The sequence below is a fragment of the Mycetomoellerius zeteki genome, unplaced genomic scaffold, assembly GCF_001594055.1.
Source record: "Mycetomoellerius zeteki isolate Tzet28-1 unplaced genomic scaffold, Tzet1.0 scaffold154, whole genome shotgun sequence".
Taxonomy (NCBI): Eukaryota; Metazoa; Arthropoda; class Insecta; order Hymenoptera; family Formicidae; genus Mycetomoellerius; species Mycetomoellerius zeteki.
The window spans coordinates 227,019-250,935 of NW_017256489.1; the positions used below are offsets into that span (position 1 = coordinate 227,019).

General features: G+C 31.7%; 2 protein-coding genes across 2 annotated transcripts in view; one reads left to right on the forward strand and one right to left on the reverse strand.

Annotated features, from left to right (window-relative positions):
• Positions 1 to 3,353, forward strand: part of LOC108720634 (metabotropic glutamate receptor 8) — a 179,929-nt gene extending 176,576 nt beyond the window's left edge. Inside the window, exon 16 of the mRNA XM_018444757.1 lies at positions 3,144 to 3,353. Coding sequence (XP_018300259.1) covers positions 3,144 to 3,353 — 210 coding nt within the window. The remainder of the gene's footprint in view (positions 1 to 3,143) is intronic.
• Positions 3,354 to 20,392: 17,039 nt separating this feature from the next.
• On the reverse strand, positions 20,393 to 23,521 carry LOC108720619 (uncharacterized protein KIAA2013 homolog). Its single transcript, XM_018444728.1, has 7 exons — positions 23,014 to 23,521; positions 22,243 to 22,714; positions 21,922 to 22,159; positions 21,611 to 21,846; positions 21,316 to 21,543; positions 20,829 to 21,103; positions 20,393 to 20,605 (listed from the first exon to the last, which is right to left on the reverse strand). The coding sequence occupies exons 1-7, from the start codon at positions 23,195 to 23,197 to the stop codon at positions 20,418 to 20,420; spliced, it is 1,821 nt and encodes a 606-aa protein (XP_018300230.1). The 5' UTR covers positions 23,198 to 23,521; the 3' UTR covers positions 20,393 to 20,417.
• Positions 23,522 to 23,917: the final 396 nt, after the last annotated feature.

Consider the following 23,917-nt stretch of genomic DNA (forward strand, 5'->3'; position numbering starts at 1 on the left):
TGGCGATGAAAAGTGGATATATTTTGAGAATCCTAAGCGTAAAAGATCATGGGTAACTCCAGGCGAACCATCGACATCGACTGCAAGGCCAAATCGCTATGGACGGAAGACAATGCATGTGTTTGGTGGGATCAGAAAGGTGTGATCTATTATGAGCTATTAAAACCTGGCGAAACCGTTAGTACTGAACGCTACCGACAACAAATGATCAATTTGAATCAAGTTTTGCGTGAAAAACGACCGAAATATCAAAAAAGGCAACACAAAGTGATTTTGCTTCATGATAATGCACCATCACACACAGCAAAACTGATCAAGGAAACGATTGAGACGATTGGTTGGGAAATACTTTTGCATGCGGCTTACTCACCAGACTTGGCTCCGTCCGATTACTACTTATTTGCATCGATGGGACACGCACTTGCTCAGCAGTGCTTCACTTCTTACGAAGATGTACGAAAATGGCTAGATGACTGGTTTGGCTCAAAAGAGCAACAATTTTTTTGGCGTGGCATCCACAAATTGTCAGACAGATGGGAAAAATGTATAGCGATGGGCAATACTTCGAATAAAATATTTTTTATCATTTTCATGTAATAAACGTGTATTTTCTATAACAAAATTCTGGTTTCATATTTACATACCTGGTAAGTGTTTAGATGTTAATGGTCAACAGTTCGAACATTTAATAAAATAAAAAAAACCGAAAAACTATGCGTCTTATTTAATTTATCATTAATTTCAATGCTCTCTACATTAAAGTTTAAATGTTTATAATTTTTGATACGAGCATTTTCCAAAAAAATGTTTCAGACAAAGTTTACTTGTTTTTCCCCGTAAAATCCAAATATGTAACATTTTATAGGTGGTCCCATTTGAAACTTTGAAGTTACCCTCCGCCCCTTTTCAAGGAGGGACGGCGGTGGATTTTTGTTTACGCAGTTAGAAAGGCGCCTCGAATATATGAAACTTTCTCATGAACAACTTTTTGATAGGACAAATATTTTTAGAGTTATTAACTTGTAACACTTTACGTGGGCCACCCTGTATGATATATGTATTAGTATAATATATAATAACTGTGTATCAGAATATAAATGTAATTATAATAATTAATAAAAGGCCAACAATTGTGAGCAAGCAAAAATTCTAATTTGTTCAAAATAAATTCACTTTAACATTAAATGTAAAACCGAACGTTTCGGTATCACAGAACCCTTTATCGGCGGTGTGAAGCAAGTTGATCTAGTTATGATATCCCCCTTCTTATTTTTTAAAAACGATAGCCTAACGTATAAATGTAATTCGTAATTAATTAAATAAAAATAACTGTCTTTCAATCCAATGATCGAAAAATGAACATGTCACTTTCAATTTGTGTTCATCAAAATATTTTAATATGGAGAGAAAGAATTTTATAGATAAATAAAATATTGGAGAGCTGATAAAGACGATTGCTCATTATTTCATCAAATTAACGAAAAAATATAATTTAATTTTTCTCAATGTGGCCCATCTTTTGAAAAAATCTAAAAAATATATATTTTTTAGGCAGTTTTTTTTTTTTTGAACGGAAATTGACATGAAATGTTTTTAAGATGGTCGATTAACGGAATCAGGGTGAAAAAAATGTTTAAAAGTTATTTTTATTTTTTTCAGAATTGAAATTCGCATTGAAAAAGATTTTTAAAAAATTTTCATTAGTATTTTGGAGTAACTAATTTTTCGGAATTTTTTTAGAATTTTATTTGAATTTTTACTAAATTAAATTCGTAAATTTGTAAAAAATCGTTTTTTCGCTCTAACTTGATCAGGTTTCCATATCGAAATCTAAAATTTGATATGTAAGCGTCTTGTTATATGAGTAACCTTAGAAAAAAAGGTTAACCCTAAAAGTCGTGAGGGCATTTTTACCGTTACTTATTCCGCTAAGTCCTTTGATAAAGATTTTAAAGAGTAACTTTCCTGTGAAAACTCAATTTAGCTTTTGCTGTATATCTATACTCGTTCAAATTATCGCTTTCTCTTCCTCTCGCAAGTAAAAATTCCTACCTATTATCCTATTAATCTTTTCTCTGCACAACAAGTATGTCGAAACAAACTTTAATTTAATGCTACAGTTAATTACACATACATTGAGGTTCGTTATTATAAACGGTTTATTGATTATAGAGCACAATATCGTGCAAATTACCGATTCAATTCTATGGTATGAACATATTTCTCTTCAAAATACCATCTTTTGTTAATGTTACGGTCGGCTAATTCCTGGATATTAATTATTAAATCAGAACAAATTCCGTCATTGAAGCTATTTGTGTTGGTTCCCATGTTCCATCATGAGAATCAGCACGCGACAAAGTATTCGATAAAACAAGGAAAGAAACTATTGAAATTAATTATATAATACTAATATTTAAATATAGAATGATTATCTCGCGTGTGTTTATATATCATAGAATTTATTAATAAAATTTATTCTTCAAAATGAAAGTACGATGAAGAAACTAATTTGTCCTATAATAATTTGACTACATAATTCGTTTAGGAAATCGCACCGTAAGGTCTTCTTATTTATTTATTTAAATCATCAAATACTATTTTGAGATTAAACGTGCGGAAATCTGGGCTTCTTTGTAAATAATATCCATCAATAAAGTAATGAGCGTGATACGCTCTATTGAAGTACAATTGCGAAAGCATATCGAGTCTCTATAAATCTATATCTTTAGGAGAGAAAGCATGCACGAGTCAGGCACAGACCAGTGAACGTGGACACTGTGTTCAAACGTTGCAGAATTAATTGTGAATGTTATACCGAATTGGACTGGATGCATCGGTGCGCACGAAGGCGCATAAATGTCGGATTGAAATTGATGTAAAGGCTTATGCTAACTCTAACGATTTGATCAATTTGATGTTTAGCGTAAGTTACTGCACTATTTGTGGAATTTATTGAGCAACGAATTTCCAATCCATTAATCGAGATGCTTATTGTGCGCTTGGTAAATCCGCGCGTAATGGTTCTTGGTGCGCATTGTGGAAACACAGCCCGAGGGAATTTAATATTAGGCTAAAAATCCTTTTCCTTTATTCTTTAAATGACTGTCCGATGATGTCTAAAATCTATTCGGGCTTCACAGACGAGCGGTATGCAGAGCGGTAATCGCGCGGCGTACAGCATGCGCTTCGCCGGCGGTCGCAGCCAGACGATGCAGAGCGTGACCTCGGGTTCGCGTAGCAGCCCCCCGATGTCCCGCGGAGGCGCGGGACGTCCGGACGAGCGGAAGCACGCGAACGGTGAGACCCAGGCGCTGGCGAGTCCGTCGGTCGAGGAAACTTCCGTTAGCTAGGTCGCTCTCATACACCTCCCTCCCTGTCCAGAGCATCGAGCGAGGACCGAGGCGGAGGTGTATGTCAACGGCAACGACAACGGTGATGGCAGCGGTGCCGGCGGCGGTTGCAGCTGCGATGCTGGCAGCGGCGGCGGCGGCGGCAGCGGCGGCGGAGGCGACGACGATGACGACGAAGAGGAGCGCAAGCTGTCGACCGTTCAGGAATTGCCGGAACTCACCGCCAGCCCGCCCGCGCCGATCAGCCTGGCGATATGCCAAGCGCGCGAGAGGAGTCGAACCAGTCAGGCCGAGCCGCGTCACGACTCTGATCAGGTGATGGATTTTCCACGCCTTTAATAGCGGATTATCTCCACAAGGATATTGGCGGGTTGAACAGCTTTTTGAAAGAGCATATAATATCCTCACAGTGAGGTCTAATCGAGTTCAGCTTACTCTCATTAGCTCAATTACGAAAGCTTGGTCCGCGAAAAATCCTTTTTTTCTTATGTGAGAGCTAGCGCCAAGATATCATCTTTTTATCCTCGTTTTCTATCCTCAAGGAACTTGAATTGAAAATTTATGATCATACATTCAATGATTGCTCATTTAACTTGACACAGTATATAGTTGCGTTACAGAACAAAAATTTGTTTTCTAGGGAGTTTCGTCATTACTATCTCTTTCGCTATATTGTTTGTAGCGCTCTTTATCATTATGCTTTATTACGTTCATTATGGCTCTATATCATATTTACGAGACGGCGAATTCTAATCCATATACTCTTCTGTTTCCTTCTCGAGCCGAGAGATCACAACGAAGTCGTGATCAGCAGCATCTCCGAGAGAGTAGAAGTGCGTGCGAAGAAAGAAGAATCATGCCCGAACGAGGAGCAGATTCTAAGCTATAGCGACTCGCCTACCTTTTCTGAGTTTTCCTCGTAGTATTCAAACTTGGTCATCTCTAATCGCGATGGATTCCGCCTTCAGCATCCTTCACGGAGTTTCCGACCAATATGAAGGACCTCATCAATCTTGCCGCAACGTTTTATAAGCTGACCGCCAGACATTTTGTATATTCCCAAATGTAAATGATTTGACAACACTTGTTCAACTCTTTGCACTCACGTAGTTATACAGAATTATACGGAGGACTTGTTAAACATGGCGTACTCAGGATTTCAGTCAGGAGAGAAAAGGGCAAAATGTATTTTCAAACAAAACTTATTAAAATACTTATATTAAAACCAGCTTTCAAGGAGCTTCAATGAACTTATGAACAACGTATGAGCCATAAATTGGGCAATAAGTGTTTAATTTTTTATTGTAAAAATTTTTATAATTTAATTGTTTTTCCTTGCCAAAATTTGATATAATAATATCTAGATGAGAAGGGGGTTGAGGATTCAAACCCCTCTCCCCGAAATTTTTAATTCTTTTTTCATTTTTAATTAATACAATAATACTTTATTTTTTACTCTGAGTAATTTTTTTATTGTCACATAAAATATTTTTTTCCCTTGTCGTTATGACTATCTAAATAATTTTTGAAACTTCCGTTAGTTGAGCTTTGATAGAATATCTCCAGTCAGCCAAGACTGTAAAAAATAAATTTTGTCAAATGCTTGTTACAAATTTTGTTGACAAAAAAGCGTCAAATTTAATGCAAATTCTGTTACATTCCATAATGTCAGCAAATTGATAGTAAATATACAACATTTACTGAAGTAACATGACAACAAATTGTCGAAAAAACTGTGCAAAGCTCACTGACAACCTGAGAGAATTGAGAACAAGAACTAACCAAAACTAAACCGACCAAAGCTATGCTCGGTTTTTGTTACCAATTTGCTGTCTGGTTATATACATACATACATATGCAGGCTTTGCTAGTAAAACATGAGCTTATTACTGACAGATGGCACCGAATTTGTCACCAACTCTGAGCAAGTTTGATGCGAACTTGGCGACAATTTGCTATCAATTTGCTTACTAGAATCCGATACATAAGGAAAATTTTCTCAAACTAGTTTTTGAGCTGAAAAATAGAATATGCACTGAAATATTAATGAGTACTTCGTTCAGTTACCTGTTTCATTTTTAATAACTAAAGTATTTTATCTATACTTCTTTCAGGAAAAAAAAAGTTTGATTTATACATAAAATCTATTTTTCCCATTCAAAAATCAGAAATGAGAAGGAGACTTTTTATACTCTAAAATATCCAAAAAAGCAATTCATTAACGTAAACAAATTAAAAAATTACTGTTTATGTAATAACAGAATTAAAACCCTCTCCTGAAAAAATTCTGAATACACCTCTGTCTAGTACTTTAGGAATTTTTGATATTATTTTAGAGAAGTTTTCATATATAAACATATATGAACATATGGTCTCAAAAGATATAGGATGTTCAAAATTCTAGAAAATATTATAATTTTTTTCTTAATAGCTGCTAAATGTGTGTATGTGTGTGTATGTGTGTGTGTAAATGAAAAGAAGTTCCTTTTTGAAACTTGGACCAGTAAATAGGTAAGGTATTACTTTCATTTTTTATATATAATCGCCGTTTTGTAAAAAGTCGATGACGTAGAAACGAAGCTTAGATAATATTTCACATTACTGTGTCTTGAATATGCTAATGAATGAAATTAAATTTTTCAGTAAATGTTTATTATTTTATTGCAGTACACTTTTGCTAAAAATTCTAAAAAATTATAATTTTATATAGAATTTTTAATATTATGTATTTGAAGTGAGACCTTTGAGACTATATAATCATATAAATTTTTCCTTATAAAATAATCTAAAAATCAATTTTTTAAATATTTATATTTTGAAATATTGAACAGTACTTAAGAAATACCCTACATAACTGAATCTGATGGATATTTCCTTATCATAAATTAAATAATAAGAGTTTAAGTTATGAAATATTCTAATTTTTGTTAATTTAATTTAATTTAATTTATGAATCTAAATTAAAATGAAAAAAGCTTCCATCGACTAGATAATTTCTACAATATTTCTGAATTGCCGTGTCTTCTTTTAGCTGGGGAAACTAAATAGATAAATTCTTTGACAATAGGAAGTTATCAGAATAATTTCGAGTGCAAAGGGTGACATTTACGACCGTACACAAAAACGCATATTCGACGACCACAATTTGGTCACCCAAAAAAAATGGTCCTTTTTCAGACTACGATTTTGTATAGTTATTCGTAAACCTTCGTGCTTTGTCCTCGACGCACGAATGCCACGCTTTCGCCGTATTCGCGGTATTCAGCAAGTTTCCAGCATCACACGGGTGAGTTTTTGAGGTCCATTCATTTCTCTCGAACAAAGACCTTTTTTCTACATATGTATGTGTCAATATGATAGAGTTTATATGAGTTTCAGATTGACCGGAACTCGGAAAGTATCACGTATTTCGATGTGAAAACAATAGATAAGATGTATATTCATATCATTTCATTTATATCAATATTAAGAGATTATCGTTTACAAGAGGATTTGTAACAATAAAATATTTGATATTTCTCGAAAATTTGTGTGAAATAAATAACAAAATTTTTTATTATTCGCAATATGATAAAACCGTTCGGGTATCGAAATACATGGTACTGCAATAATTAAATTACTCAAACTAATTATATATTATTCGAAATCACGCAAAGGAGGTTCTTAAAACTCACTCAGTGATTTTGGAATACTGTGTATATACGTTGATTAATTATGAACGGATATGAGTGTGTTAGGACATATTAAAATTCTATAAAATCAAATTATTCGAATAATTATCGCATCCTATCGCTTGAAGATGAATCACGGATACGAATGTTAGCAATAGCGTTAATCTCAGTCGTAGAAGCAAGACGCATACTAATTATATAATAGTAACAGCAATTACGTAGAAGTGCCAACTGCAGTTGCAAATAATCGAAACAAGAATTTGGTCGCGGTGATCCAGTCTTTTTTAAAAATCCATCATTTTTATCTTCAATTTGGTTTTAAAGTGAAAATTGGATCTTATATCTTGAAAGAACCTTGCCCATTTTGAATGTTTCGCGTATAGTAATGAATCGCGTACTAATCAATTGAGGAATGATAGACTGAATATTTTATGGTTTATCCGTTATTGAAAAAAAGCCCCCCAGAATCAGCAATTCGATTTATCAAGATCACATAAAAGTCAACCATTTCTTAAATCGAATTAAATCATTTTTTACATGATATAATTCCTTTAAATAATTCTTAATATAAAAGTATCAAAAAGTAAAGTTATCAAAAAATCAATAATCTATGAGATATTTTATATTTCGATCATATCGAAATATGTCCAATGTTTTGAACAGTTAAATATCTCTGAACAGCGTCGACTTAGAGAATTGTTTTTATGGAACATTTTGATTCTTTAACAATAATCTTTTAGCTAATTGTAAGTTTCGTTAATATATTTAAAAGGTTCCTCAGATGCAAGAACACATAAAAGACCATATAAAAGTGAGCAAGATTCTTTTTTGCAAGAAAGGCTGCAATAAAATTAAAAACGTCAAGTACAAATCCAATTCACACTTTACCCTCTTCCAATTTCAGCGTAGGGACGTCTGCATAACTTAATTTTAAGTAAAAGTAATATGTACCGAATGGGGAGATAGATCCTCGCAAAAACAGAATATTAATGCCAACTCGAACATAATTCGAGATACAGTGAAAGTGCTATAACGGAGACAACGATGAATCGATTTTTAACACATCTCAACGTAGTTGTTACATCGAGAATACGCCTAATAATAAACTGTTTTAATGAGAAGGGGAGAGAGGTAAAGAGAGACAGATCACACCGACCCCAAGTAACGCATTCCCTGGTGAAAAAATTTCGCTGAAATTATTCCACGTTTTGAAATATTTCAGCGAAATCGCTGAAAATTTGCTGAAATTTCACTGAAAGTGAATTTTTCAGCTAACATATTGAAAAATCATTGAAACAACTGAAATTATTCCGAAATTTTGTTGAAATTTCTCTGAAATTTTTGCTGAAATTTTTCTGAAATTTTGCTAAAAATGAATATTTCAACTAAAAATCGCAAAAATTGAACCGAAATTTTTTCTGAAATGCTGAAATTTTACAGAAAAATGTTCCAAAACATGGAATAATTTCAGCGAAAATTTTTCCCTCAGGGATTCTTGTACAAAGAAGCCAAAATCAAAATGATTTTACTTGCAGCACGATAAGAATTGCTAGGTAAGAAAGACTCGACGAAGCGTTATTCGGCGACTATATTAGTGTTGTTATCAAAGCCATTCGTAAGCGTAGAGCGTAAACGATGGCAACATCTATCAACTTGTTAAAACTGTTATTATCGTTTTCAGAGAATATCAAAACATACGAATGTCTTACTAATTCAGTTTCTGTAGAATTACTTGGCGCGTTGTACATATGTATATACGATACGCCTAAAATACTGTTGTTAACTGTTTATCTAATGTATCTAAGTTAATATTATTTGAAACGAATATTTCTATGACATTTTGACATCGTCGAAAGTAAGTTTGGATATAGTCATTAAATTATCTTTCTCCGCAAATTTCTTCAATTTCTTTTACTCTATTTGATTTTTTATTATATAAAATTCGAACTTATATTTGATTCATAATACTTCAAGAAACATCAAGAATCGCGAAGCATCAATTTGTGTTGTCTTTTGTGGTTTAATTAAATTATTTATAATTAAATTATTTTAATTAATTATTATAATTAATATCTCTGATAATTTTGAGCGTCTATAAATACATATATTACGGTTATAACCCGCACAGCACACTTTATCCTAGGAATGTCCAACAGATGTCATTTTGGGACATCGCGATAATCTTGTGATATCCGTGGATGATCTCAGTTATCCAACGTATACCCTAGGGACGTACAAGTGTCCGCATGTGTGAGGTTCCACAGACGTCTTAGACGGCATCCATGAGATATCATAAGTATATACATATATGCGTGTGCATATATGTGATTGTTATTTAAAATAAAAGGGAAATGTTTTAGGATTTCATATTAATCTTAAGATATTAATAAGATATCCTATTATATCCTATGATATCTAACGATATTTTATATTTTCTTTGGATTCCGGATGGGATATCCGCGGAATTGCTTTGTCAATGTAGGACAATTTGGGATATCCTCAGGATAAAGTGTGCTGTATGGGAGTTATGATTGGGCGATCACGGAATCTCGCTTCCCCGAGAAAAATAGAATATTTCTTTAATTAATGATTGTACAAAATATTATTATACAGGGTGTCCCATTTTAAATAATGCATTAAGATTTCTCGAAAACTATGGTAGATATGGAAAAATATTTCAAACAAAAGTTATATGATTCGGAGGGGGGCATAAGAAGGTTCTATTGATTTAATCTTAGATGGCGTCGCTAAGGACAGATCAAGGTCACATCGATTTTTTTAAATAGAACCCCCTATTTTTCATTACATTTTCTTGTAGCTTACCTCGAGTTTTTTAAAACATTATAATAAAATATTTTTTCATTAAGTATTTTTCGAGTTATAAGGCTCGAAAGTTACAGTACAGAGGCATTAGCATTACGCAAGTTGTCCAAGCGACGCGTGACAGTTAAAACTTCTTGAATGTTGTTCAGGATCATGTTCTGGATAACATTTATCAAGATCAAGGCCATTAGAGATTGTACTTCTTATTTTCAATTTTAAATGAATTTTTAGTGCAAAAATGAAAATAAGAAGAATAATCTCCAATGACCTTGATCTTGACAATGTTATCCAAGACATGATCCTAAACAACATTCAAGAGGTTTTAGCCGTCGGTTGAACAACTTGCGTAATGCTAATGCCGACTGTACTATAACTTTCGAGCTTTATAAGTCGAAAAATATTTAATGAAAAAATAATTTATTATAGTGTTTTGAAAAGCTCTCGAGGTAAGCTACAAGAAAATGTAATGAAAAATAGGGGGTTTCATTTAAAAAATCAACGTGACCTTGACCTGGTCTTGGCGACGCCACCCAAGGTCAAATCAATGATACTTTCTTATGTTCCCCTCCGAACCATACAACTTTTGTTTGAAACATTTTTCCTTATCTATCATAGTTTTCGAGAAATCTTAATGCATTATTTAAAATGGGACACCCTGTATACAGCGAAATCTAAAGAGACATCGTTGATATTGCGTGCATATATTAATATAATATCCGTTATACGTGCCTAGCACCATGTGAGCTACTTTCTGTGACTGTATATCGATGTCTTCGTGATTAAGTCGAGTTACAATAAAAAGCTACTAAAGATTTTTTCAGGCAACAACAATAAAGTAATATTTTATTTTATAGATTTTATTATATAGATTTTATTTTATAGATTTTAGGAATTTTATTGAGTAATATATTTGAACTTTTCTAAAAAATTGTTTTGAATGAATAATAATTTACCAGTAACATAGAACTCGAAAATCTTATTTTTTATTTTACGAGAAGACATATGTAAAAAAATACATATACAGGATGTTTCCAGATTTTCCGTACAAACTTTAACAGTACGTTCTATAAGTTGATTATGACATAAAAAAAAATATTATATAAACACATAGGTCCTAAAACTTTATTAAAAAGTTATAACAGAAATATGAAATATGTAAGAAACAATTTTATCTGACAATAAGTTTGCATTTCAAAGTGCCGTCCATATCAGTATAAGTTTGACATGATGTAAGTTTGAATTACCTTTTCGGCAAGAATATAGATAGAAAATTGAAAAAAATTTTTGGTTGAAAATGAATAAAACAAAAAATGCTGATCATATCAATTAGAATTCTGGTTATTTCAATTAAAATTATAACAGATTCAGCAAAAAAATTCTTATTTGTTCATTTTAAACTAAAATTCCAATTAATGCAACCGGACTCTTTTTTTAGTAAGGAAACCTTCTTGCTAGTAAGATTAGTGGATAAAGATTTCTTCGTAAAAAGATGATAAATTCAAAATTACATCGATGTCAAACTTGTATTGACATAGATGACATTTTGAAATGCAAACTTCGGTAAAAGTTTTGGATCTATGTTTATATATAATTTTTTTTTCTTACATCAGCTTGTAAAACGTACTGCTAAAGTTTGTACGGAAAATTCGAAGACACTTTGTACATATAAATAAATGTATTTATCATTAAGTTTTTATTAATGCTGGATTTTTTTCTTAAATACAATAAAAAAAAACACTTTATTTCTTCCTGTCATGTTTTTATCATAATTACAGGCAAATTTCTAATATTTGTAAATAAAAAAAATATCAATGAATAATCGTTATCTGACTTAATAGAATATTGCGTAGTGAGGATGCACGAACGATTGTTAAATATATTAATTGGATATACGACGAAAAACTGTATATTGAACTATCGGCCCAAAGGGTGCGTAAGTAATTTGATAAATATATAACTGCCTGCGATAATAAGCTGATTAAACAAATGATGATATTACTTGACTCTGTATATAACAGTGTTAGTCTAAGGAGAGACCTGTTCGCATGAGTTTAATCTACAATGTCCAGTTTAAGTGTAAATTCTTGCAGTTTTTTTTATTCTAAAGCTCCGCGATGGATAGATCGAAAGCTTTTACTTTGCCCTAGTTAAAGGTTCTCCGATCCTATCGGGTCGAATCATATCTTCTCGTCGTCGTCATGTCTTGGAAAACTTTACGACATGTGTCTAAAAAGATACCGTCATGCAGACTTTTAAAAACTATTTAAATATTATTTAAACAAGATATATTACTCTTAGAAATTGGTCAAAAACATTGATATGTATATTATCGGTGTTTACGAAAAGTGAAAATGTACTCGAGTGCATCAAACATGTATCTTAAAACAATTAATTAACTAACTAGCGATATACCGCTGCGCGGTACAATCCATAGCAAAGTTCCACAAACTCGTTTAGTAATCGATACAATTACTGATAGTTATCTACATGTCTGAGATCGATATATTAACTAGAGAACCGTGGAAAAAATTAATATATGTATACATATAATGGCTATGGTCTACTTGATGCTATAAATGCTTAGAAGCATTTTTTTATTGATCAATTAATAAAATTCTTTCTTCTGTGTGATTGATCAATCAAACGCTTCGAAACATTTATTTATAGCACCAAATGGACCGTATCCATAATGTTAGATGCGAATGAGAATTCTCGGTTTACCATGTAAACAACCGTTCCCGATCGCGGAGTATTCAATTTTAAAACAGAGTTTTCTATTACGGTGCCAAATTGATGTTAGCATAAAAAAGAATCGTGAAAAGTCAACAAATATACCATAGGTATTATAATAGCGAATCATAGGATATTAACAACAGTACGAGAATCGTTGTCTTTTGAAATAAGTCGATATATTAATTGTAAGCACGGATAAGATTTTGTAAATAAGAGGAAAAAATTAGATACGTAACATGTAACATGATTATATGTAGCGCGCGATATTATTAAATGTGTGCGAAAGCAACGGCTTTGAAAAGTCATTTATATATATATTCATTCTCGCGAATAAGATTTAAATTAAATGTAAACAGTTCCGATTTCTTTCAAACTTCATATTGCAAATATTCTCACTTAAGCTCCATTATTTTATACATTTGTGTAATAGTTATATTGTCGCATTACACGTAAATATTTCTTTTTTATATATAATTAAGACGAAAATGAAAAGATTCAAGCGGAGACTGAAGAAGCGCTGCATACAGCAATTGTAATTAATTCCAGAAATTAGATGTAATAATTTAAAAATTGTATATTTTATCATTATAGGAAATATTATTTTCTATGTAAATAATATTATATATGTAAAATCAAGTTTTAATTTGCGCTGTCGAATGTATAATGTGTTTTCCGACAACCTTGTGAACTTTAAGAAAAATCACGCCTAATTATATTGCTCATCTATTGATTGTCTTCTTTTTAACTTTCTTACATTTCATTAAGTCACTAATACACGGCACCGTTTCAACCATGAAGTTAATGTTTTTTTGCTCAATGCACTGCGTGCAAGCATTAATGCGTAAAAAAATCTTAAGATATTAATAAGATATCCTATTATATCCTATGATATCTAACGATATTTTATATTTTCTTTGGATTCCGGATGGGATATCCGCGGAATTGCTTTGTCAATGTAGGACAATTTGGGATATCCTCAGGATAAAGTGTGCTGTATGGGAGTTATGATTGGGCGATCACGGAATCTCGCTTCCCCGAGAAAAATAGAATATTTCTTTAATTAATGATTGTACAAAATATTATTATACAGGGTGTCCCATTTTAAATAATGCATTAAGATTTCTCGAAAACTATGGTAGATATGGAAAAATATTTCAAACAAAAGTTATATGATTCGGAGGGGGGCATAAGAAGGTTCTATTGATTTAATCTTAGATGGCGTCGCTAAGGACAGATCAAGGTCACATCGATTTTTTTAAATAGAACCCCCTATTTTTCATTACATTTTCTTGTAGCTTACCTCGAGTTTTTTAAAACATTATAATAAAATATTTTTTCATTAAGTATTTTTCGAGTTATAAGGCTCGAAAGTTACAGTACAGAGGCATTAGCATTACGCAAGTTGTCCAAGCGACGCGTGACAGTTAAAACTTCTTGAATGTTGTTCAGGATCATGTTCTGGATAACATTTATCAAGATCAAGGCCATTAGAGATTGTACTTCTTATTTTCAATTTTAAATGAATTTTTAGTGCAAAAATGAAAATAAGAAGAATAATCTCCAATGACCTTGATCTTGACAATGTTATCCAAGACATGATCCTAAACAACATTCAAGAGGTTTTAGCCGTCGGTTGAACAACTTGCGTAATGCTAATGCCGACTGTACTATAACTTTCGAGCTTTATAAGTCGAAAAATATTTAATGAAAAAATAATTTATTATAGTGTTTTGAAAAGCTCTCGAGGTAAGCTACAAGAAAATGTAATGAAAAATAGGGGGTTTCATTTAAAAAATCAACGTGACCTTGACCTGGTCTTGGCGACGCCACCCAAGGTCAAATCAATGATACTTTCTTATGTTCCCCTCCGAACCATACAACTTTTGTTTGAAACATTTTTCCTTATCTATCATAGTTTTCGAGAAATCTTAATGCATTATTTAAAATGGGACACCCTGTATACAGCGAAATCTAAAGAGACATCGTTGATATTGCGTGCATATATTAATATAATATCCGTTATACGTGCCTAGCACCATGTGAGCTACTTTCTGTGACTGTATATCGATGTCTTCGTGATTAAGTCGAGTTACAATAAAAAGCTACTAAAGATTTTTTCAGGCAACAACAATAAAGTAATATTTTATTTTATAGATTTTATTATATAGATTTTATTTTATAGATTTTAGGAATTTTATTGAGTAATATATTTGAACTTTTCTAAAAAATTGTTTTGAATGAATAATAATTTACCAGTAACATAGAACTCGAAAATCTTATTTTTTATTTTACGAGAAGACATATGTAAAAAAATACATATACAGGATGTTTCCAGATTTTCCGTACAAACTTTAACAGTACGTTCTATAAGTTGATTATGACATAAAAAAAAATATTATATAAACACATAGGTCCTAAAACTTTATTAAAAAGTTATAACAGAAATATGAAATATGTAAGAAACAATTTTATCTGACAATAAGTTTGCATTTCAAAGTGCCGTCCATATCAGTATAAGTTTGACATGATGTAAGTTTGAATTACCTTTTCGGCAAGAATATAGATAGAAAATTGAAAAAAATTTTTGGTTGAAAATGAATAAAACAAAAAATGCTGATCATATCAATTAGAATTCTGGTTATTTCAATTAAAATTATAACAGATTCAGCAAAAAAATTCTTATTTGTTCATTTTAAACTAAAATTCCAATTAATGCAACCGGACTCTTTTTTTAGTAAGGAAACCTTCTTGCTAGTAAGATTAGTGGATAAAGATTTCTTCGTAAAAAGATGATAAATTCAAAATTACATCGATGTCAAACTTGTATTGACATAGATGACATTTTGAAATGCAAACTTCGGTAAAAGTTTTGGATCTATGTTTATATATAATTTTTTTTTCTTACATCAGCTTGTAAAACGTACTGCTAAAGTTTGTACGGAAAATTCGAAGACACTTTGTACATATAAATAAATGTATTTATCATTAAGTTTTTATTAATGCTGGATTTTTTTCTTAAATACAATAAAAAAAAACACTTTATTTCTTCCTGTCATGTTTTTATCATAATTACAGGCAAATTTCTAATATTTGTAAATAAAAAAAATATCAATGAATAATCGTTATCTGACTTAATAGAATATTGCGTAGTGAGGATGCACGAACGATTGTTAAATATATTAATTGGATATACGACGAAAAACTGTATATTGAACTATCGGCCCAAAGGGTGCGTAAGTAATTTGATAAATATATAACTGCCTGCGATAATAAGCTGATTAAACAAATGATGATATTACTTGACTCTGTATATAACAGTGTTAGTCTAAGGAGAGACCTGTTCGCATGAGTTTAATCTACAATGTCCAGTTTAAGTGTAAATTCTTGCAGTTTTTTTTATTCTAAAGCTCCGCGATGGATAGATCGAAAGCTTTTACTTTGCCCTAGTTAAAGGTTCTCCGATCCTATCGGGTCGAATCATATCTTCTCGTCGTCGTCATGTCTTGGAAAACTTTACGACATGTGTCTAAAAAGATACCGTCATGCAGACTTTTAAAAACTATTTAAATATTATTTAAACAAGATATATTACTCTTAGAAATTGGTCAAAAACATTGATATGTATATTATCGGTGTTTACGAAAAGTGAAAATGTACTCGAGTGCATCAAACATGTATCTTAAAACAATTAATTAACTAACTAGCGATATACCGCTGCGCGGTACAATCCATAGCAAAGTTCCACAAACTCGTTTAGTAATCGATACAATTACTGATAGTTATCTACATGTCTGAGATCGATATATTAACTAGAGAACCGTGGAAAAAATTAATATATGTATACATATAATGGCTATGGTCTACTTGATGCTATAAATGCTTAGAAGCATTTTTTTATTGATCAATTAATAAAATTCTTTCTTCTGTGTGATTGATCAATCAAACGCTTCGAAACATTTATTTATAGCACCAAATGGACCGTATCCATAATGTTAGATGCGAATGAGAATTCTCGGTTTACCATGTAAACAACCGTTCCCGATCGCGGAGTATTCAATTTTAAAACAGAGTTTTCTATTACGGTGCCAAATTGATGTTAGCATAAAAAAGAATCGTGAAAAGTCAACAAATATACCATAGGTATTATAATAGCGAATCATAGGATATTAACAACAGTACGAGAATCGTTGTCTTTTGAAATAAGTCGATATATTAATTGTAAGCACGGATAAGATTTTGTAAATAAGAGGAAAAAATTAGATACGTAACATGTAACATGATTATATGTAGCGCGCGATATTATTAAATGTGTGCGAAAGCAACGGCTTTGAAAAGTCATTTATATATATATTCATTCTCGCGAATAAGATTTAAATTAAATGTAAACAGTTCCGATTTCTTTCAAACTTCATATTGCAAATATTCTCACTTAAGCTCCATTATTTTATACATTTGTGTAATAGTTATATTGTCGCATTACACGTAAATATTTCTTTTTTATATATAATTAAGACGAAAATGAAAAGATTCAAGCGGAGACTGAAGAAGCGCTGCATACAGCAATTGTAATTAATTCCAGAAATTAGATGTAATAATTTAAAAATTGTATATTTTATCATTATAGGAAATATTATTTTCTATGTAAATAATATTATATATGTAAAATCAAGTTTTAATTTGCGCTGTCGAATGTATAATGTGTTTTCCGACAACCTTGTGAACTTTAAGAAAAATCACGCCTAATTATATTGCTCATCTATTGATTGTCTTCTTTTTAACTTTCTTACATTTCATTAAGTCACTAATACACGGCACCGTTTCAACCATGAAGTTAATGTTTTTTTGCTCAATGCACTGCGTGCAAGCATTAATGCGTAAAAAGGAAAACGATAGCGTATATAAGTTGTACCGAATGGAGAAGCATAAACTAATACACAATTAACTATTTTCAAAGCTGAAATACACGCATATTTTTCCGCTGCGAAAATTTCTTTTATTTTTTAGAAGAAAGGAATATTCGGCAACTGGAAAATTTCTAAAATTCTGAAATTTTGTAAAAATAAAGTATAATATACGTGAAATATAATTACGTGACAATTTTCTTTTTTGGCTGATTCTATAAGAGTGAAAACATCCCTTACATCCAAAATAATCTGACTTTCTATATTTCTGTTAATATCTCAGAAAAAATTATAAAATATTGAAAAAATATTAAATACAAAAGTTTATGGCCTACAATAATATGATAAGAGAAAACAATTTTTTTTTTGTTTCCTTTTAATCTAGACAATTTTTGATCGATAATAATCAAACATAATATCCCAAATACAATATCTAAATCTTTTACAACCGTGTATATAAATATTAGAGATCAAGTACATATATGTACTTGTACAAAATTTCAGAATTTAAAAAATTTTAAGAATTGCGAAATCTTTGTCAAATTCGAAAAAAAAAGCATAGTTTGTTACTTATTACTGTTATTTTGTTTTCAATGTTCTAACAAGTTTTTTTCCTAATCGGCAGTTCCATGGATTTAAATGTATTCATTTAGCTTTTAACCCAATTTCACGCCTCGAGATCGCCTATCCGTTTTCGGACTAAAGAAGTGAAGTTATGTCGCTAATCGCAACAACCAGCGATATTACATTTCGCTTGTATCATGTATGTATAATCTCCTCGTATGTTAAATCGTCAATAGGTTTAATGAACTTAGACTGATTAACGGGTCTCTCCGCAGAGATGCGATTTTTTTATAAGCGTCGCACGCATCGAAAACGTGCGACGTGAACATCATACGTCAATTAATATAAAACTTAAGTTAATAAACGTAACCACGATAATTTGTGGGCGTTGTCGGGTCTGCCATGCGCTGTTGCCCGTGTTAAACATTTACGTCATGTTAAATATTTTTAGGAAAATTCACGTAACTATTTCTGATTACGATTTTAAAATAATTACTATTTAAATGTCGCTGTCGAGTCATTCCGTTTGTAACTATGGTAGATGTTAACCCCTTAAGATATTCGCTTCCATGTTAATCTTTCTTGGCTGGAATAACGACAGAATTTTCAAATACTTCTGCTTTGTTCTTTATACCTTTCTTTATGAAAATAGAAAATCATTCTACGGCTAAATAATAAATGTTTTTTTATTCATTTATTAATTTTACGGATTTTACGTAATAACTTAAAAACTTCAAGATGGCTCGTATTAAATTTCTTTTGCAATCAATATTTGACACGTACATGTTCAAATTATTCTAAAACTTCTAAAGGTAGATAATTTCGTCAATAAGTTTATTTTTTCTAGTAATTTATTTAGAGGTGCCAAATTAATTTATATAATTTATTTATTTGTAAATGATGCGCTTATTTATGTAAAAAAACTCACAATCCCTTTTCAATTTTGTGATAAAATCAAATTACTTTATGTATGTTATGTGAGTGTGTGTGAAATCATATACATTAAATGTATTTCAGTCGAATAAGGATCAATGCTGTCAGTTACTGCCATTCATCGTTTCATCAATGATAATCATTCATAAACATTCCAAGGATACATGGCTATAATTCTTCGTTAAATCAAGTGTCGCAACTAGCACATTCGTATCTCTTTTATTAATAATATGATTCTACGTTATTATGTTATGTATGAGTTTATTTATGTTATAGTACAATTTATTATATGTTTAACATATTCTCTAATAAATGTTGTCAACAAATTACCTTTGTTGTATAATCAGCACTAAAAAGTAGCTGATTAATATTTTACAATCCTTTCCTTTTATGATGTTACATCAAGTTTCCATGCAAGAACAGGAATAACAGAAAATTATAAGATACGCAAATTAAACAAAGAGACAAACACCTTGACTTATAATTTTAGAAAAATTGTCATTGTGTTTCAGACAAATATGTTCATAGTTTTTATGTTTTAACCAGAAAACTTAATAAGTGATTATATCATATGCTTCTCTCTTATATTAAAAACAAAAAACGAAGAATGAGATTGATTCAAATAAACTACCTTTGTATGAAAAATATAATGTATTAGGTTGGTGCAAAAACAATGTCGGTTTTCGGTATTATAAAATGGTGATTTTTCCTTTTCCAATTGATATTATATTATGTTTTATTATATTCTATTATAGTTTTAAAAAGTTAGCGATTATAGATTTGATAGAGCAAAGTTTCAGCTTTAAGAATCTATATTTTTTTATTGTAATATAATGATTTTTAACGGAATTATGAGCAATCAAAGTTCGAATGATACTTTTACTTAATCTGCGAGTAACTCAAGAACAAAAAATCGTAGAAACATTATTAAAAAATGATTTTGTAGGTAAAACTTCAATTTTTCACGATAGTCAAAAATTTTCTCGATTTTGTGGGAGGGCACGTAACAGACCTCTAAAGTGAAAAGAAATTTTTTAATTTTTTTCAGCTGGTAGTTTTCTATATGTAAAAATTATCAAACTCAAAAAATATAGTAAGTTTTTGGAAATATAATTTTCAAGCTTTAAAAAATCCTTTTTAAATTTAAGTTTTGTTCATTTTTTAACGAAGTTTTATGACAGCTCTTAATAGCAATATAGAAAAACTGACATTTTTTTGCACCAACCTAATAAATAGTCGCAAAGTACGTGTTTACTGTAATGAATACTAGAAAAATACGATTTATACAATCGCGCACACATACATATCCACATTACTTGAAAAAATAATTAGTTCGCTAACTATACTAATTAATTTGCAAAAATATATATATATACATGTTATATATATAATATACATATATACATCTCACGTTAACAAGAAAATTATGTACAATTATATCACGGTTTATTATATCGAACTCGCTGCCGATCCTGATGGCCATAATACTCGTTACAAATTAATTTACATAGAAACAAATGGAACACAATTATCAGGAAACATATGCTAACCCAGAATAATGTGGGCAAGCCTCCGAGTTGATGTCCATGTTTGTGTAAAGCCATTACCTGATGATCATGTGCGGGTGCTGAAAATAAACATATACAGTGATTAAAAGTAAAAATATACACACTGTGTATTAATAATAAATTTCAATGCTTAAGACATTAATTTTTTTACTTTAATTTTATTATTAAAAAATACAACTTTTTCATAAGAATAAAAATTCTTCACACAATCTTTATGAAATATTTTATTAAAATAAAGATTCTCTGAATTTATCTGGATGTAAAATTAAATTCTTAACTTACCATCATCTACTTCGTGTACGTGCAGAGCATTACGAAGATCTTGCATATGTTGATGATCAGATGTTATGTAAAGTATCGCGGTTAGTGGCTTTGTCAACTTTACGGGAAAATTTGTATAAGTCTGGTCGAGAGGAACTGGTGCGTCCAAACAACCGGCATCACATCCGAAATAAACGCTATCACTTTTATCCAAAGCTACTCCTAATATCGCGCGATTATCTTCACCAACCGTTACGGATATATTTACATGTGTTAAATTTCCGTAACTTATACGCCTAAAAGTAATATAGGTTAAATAGTAAATTAATTCATTAATAATATTTAGTATTAAAAATATGTCTACATATAAAAGAAATATTTTTGTAGAAATAATTATAATATTTAAAAGAATGTTTTTGTTTTACTAAATCATTTTTTTATAACCTGTTTTCAATTATATTGTAATTTTAATTTTACATTTATCTTAATTGATAAATAACAAACAAACCTAAACAAATAATCGCGATGAAGATATTGAGGATCGATATTAAATTCGAGATGTTGATTACTGAATCTCAGGCTACCGAGACTTAGCACGATTGCCTGCTGTACAGCTGCAGGACCTCCGATCACTAAATGATAGCAACCTTGTTTCTCCAATGTTATCAACCATGCCTCTACTATCTCGTTCACGGCGTCAATGGTCGAGGTATCTTTCCATAAGCGAGGAGCGTCCCTAAGCGAAAAGAATTATAATTAATACGCGTAAATTATTTTTAAACACAATTCTTCATCATACTTACAAGGTATGATGACCCCGATAACAACCTTCGTTCATAGCAATGTTTTTCTCAACATCTTGAACACTCCGTGAAACCTGAGATAATACGTAATACATGGTAGAATTAATCTTGTGACCGTTGATGGCACCATCAGCCTTAGAATCACTTATCCTTAGACTCGTGTACCAATAACTCTGCCAGAGATTTATATGTTCCTCTCTCAGACGTTGTTGACGCACTATCGCCTTTCTTATAAACTGCACAACAAAGAATAATGATGCATATATGTTTTTACAAAGAACGATAAATTCAAGAATTCTTCGTTTGCTTACTTCAATTGCTTTCTTTTTAGTCGCATCACGTTCTACATGATAATGCTCGGACAAGATTGGCTCGCTGTATTGAATGCTTGACAGAAACTCCAATTTAATGGAACTGTGTGCTTTCACCTGCACTATTTTAGGTGGAACCTTGTAAATTATTGATACAACTATTATCTTGTTGGAGTTGGGCGTAGATACGAATCCAGACAAAAAAGAGTACTCATGATTAAATCCATCGACCTGAATTCTATCATGACAAAATAGATGACGATAAATTTAAAAAATACTGATAAATTTTTATTTAATTATTTATAATAACACTTTGCTTACCTAATGGGCTCTATGTGAGAATTACTCCAATGGATAGATTCCTGTGGCTTCAGCGATATTTCTTGAGAAAGTGAAAATGGATTAGAGAGTTTTATAGTCTGCACCAAAATCCCATCGAGACTTCTATGTGCATAATATTGAAATTCTATGTGATATCCCTCTCTAAGGCACTGATACTTATAAACAATCCCATTTGTAAAATGAACAACGGTTGCTTCTCGGTAAAAGCTGTCTTTCGGTATAGGATGCGTGATCAGTGGTTGCCACTGTACAGGCAGTAAAAGTGCTCTTCTATGTTTAATATACAGCCAGGCTTCTGGAGAAACGGGAACTCCGAAAATACCGTTGCCAATATATGGCAGATAAGAATGTTCATTCTCCTTAGGAGGATTGTGCAAAATATTTGCATTATATTCAACAGCATCAAAGTAGAAACTAGCCAATCTCTCATTCATGCAACGATCTTCAAATACTGTGGAAAAATATACGTATTAACATTTTTCCATAACAATTACTACATAAAGACTTACGAGTGATTCTGTTTTATAATATAGTAGAATTTAAAATATATTTTAAATGGCTTGCATGGAAACAAATTTGGATTCAATGAACTTAAAATGCATATAAAAATTTCAATTCATTTTAATCTACTTTTGATTACTGACAATGAATAATAGTCCTATTTATATGAATATTTTAAGAAGTTTTTAAAGAAACTTGAGGCTGTTAATTCTTTGATGTTCATCAGACCAAAACTGACGAATTACTCACCTTCTATAGGCTCCCTGGTGGAAGAAAAAAGCCATTGCGCGAAGGGCGGGCCAAAGTACAGCAGCAGACCGCCACATACCAGAACAATTAGGAGGATCTTACGGTACGAGTAATTGCCGTCCAGGACACGACGCACGCGCTTGCCGAACTCGCGGCCATCCAGCACACCGGCAGTCCTCATCATCGCGAGAGTGTTCGCGCGCCGGTGAAACGCGTATGCCCGAATACTGTCGCACCCGTCGTCCAACCAACGATCATGGACATAACCTTATCGCCAAGAGAAAGTACTCGCATGAATCATCGACGAGGGATCCGTTTTCGTCCTATTGTTTTCGAATCTTACGCGACTCGGCACGCGCTTAGAACGTCAGTATGCATTGTTAGAGAAGTCCTACGTCTTACACGTCGCGTACATACATATAAACAAACGCCGGTGTATTCAGGTCAATTCAGGTGCAGTCAAGTAGTCACCCACATCAGCTGCAATCAGCTGTGAATGGACAACGTCGCGGACCTACAGATCGCGCTTACTTCGCGCTTCATACCCGGCGCTAACTGGCGCTAATTTTGCACTGCACTCTTTAGATGTGTTCACTTTGCGCGTGCTTGAGAAGGTATCAATAAGTATAAAAAGGCAATTTATTTCTTGCCGAAATTAATAATTATACCTAGTTGAAGATTTATTTATGGATTTTTATAACAGCATTAAATGAAAATACGTTTCTTTACGTTTTACTTGTGTACTACTTTATATTTATCAATCTTAATTCAATAGCACACTTTATTCGAGGGACATTCTAGCGAACATTCTTAGGACATAGGGATATCCTCTGAATATTCTTTGGAACGTCCCTTGAAGATCTGTGCTATTAGATATAGCTTTCGGTCCATAATGGTCCATATT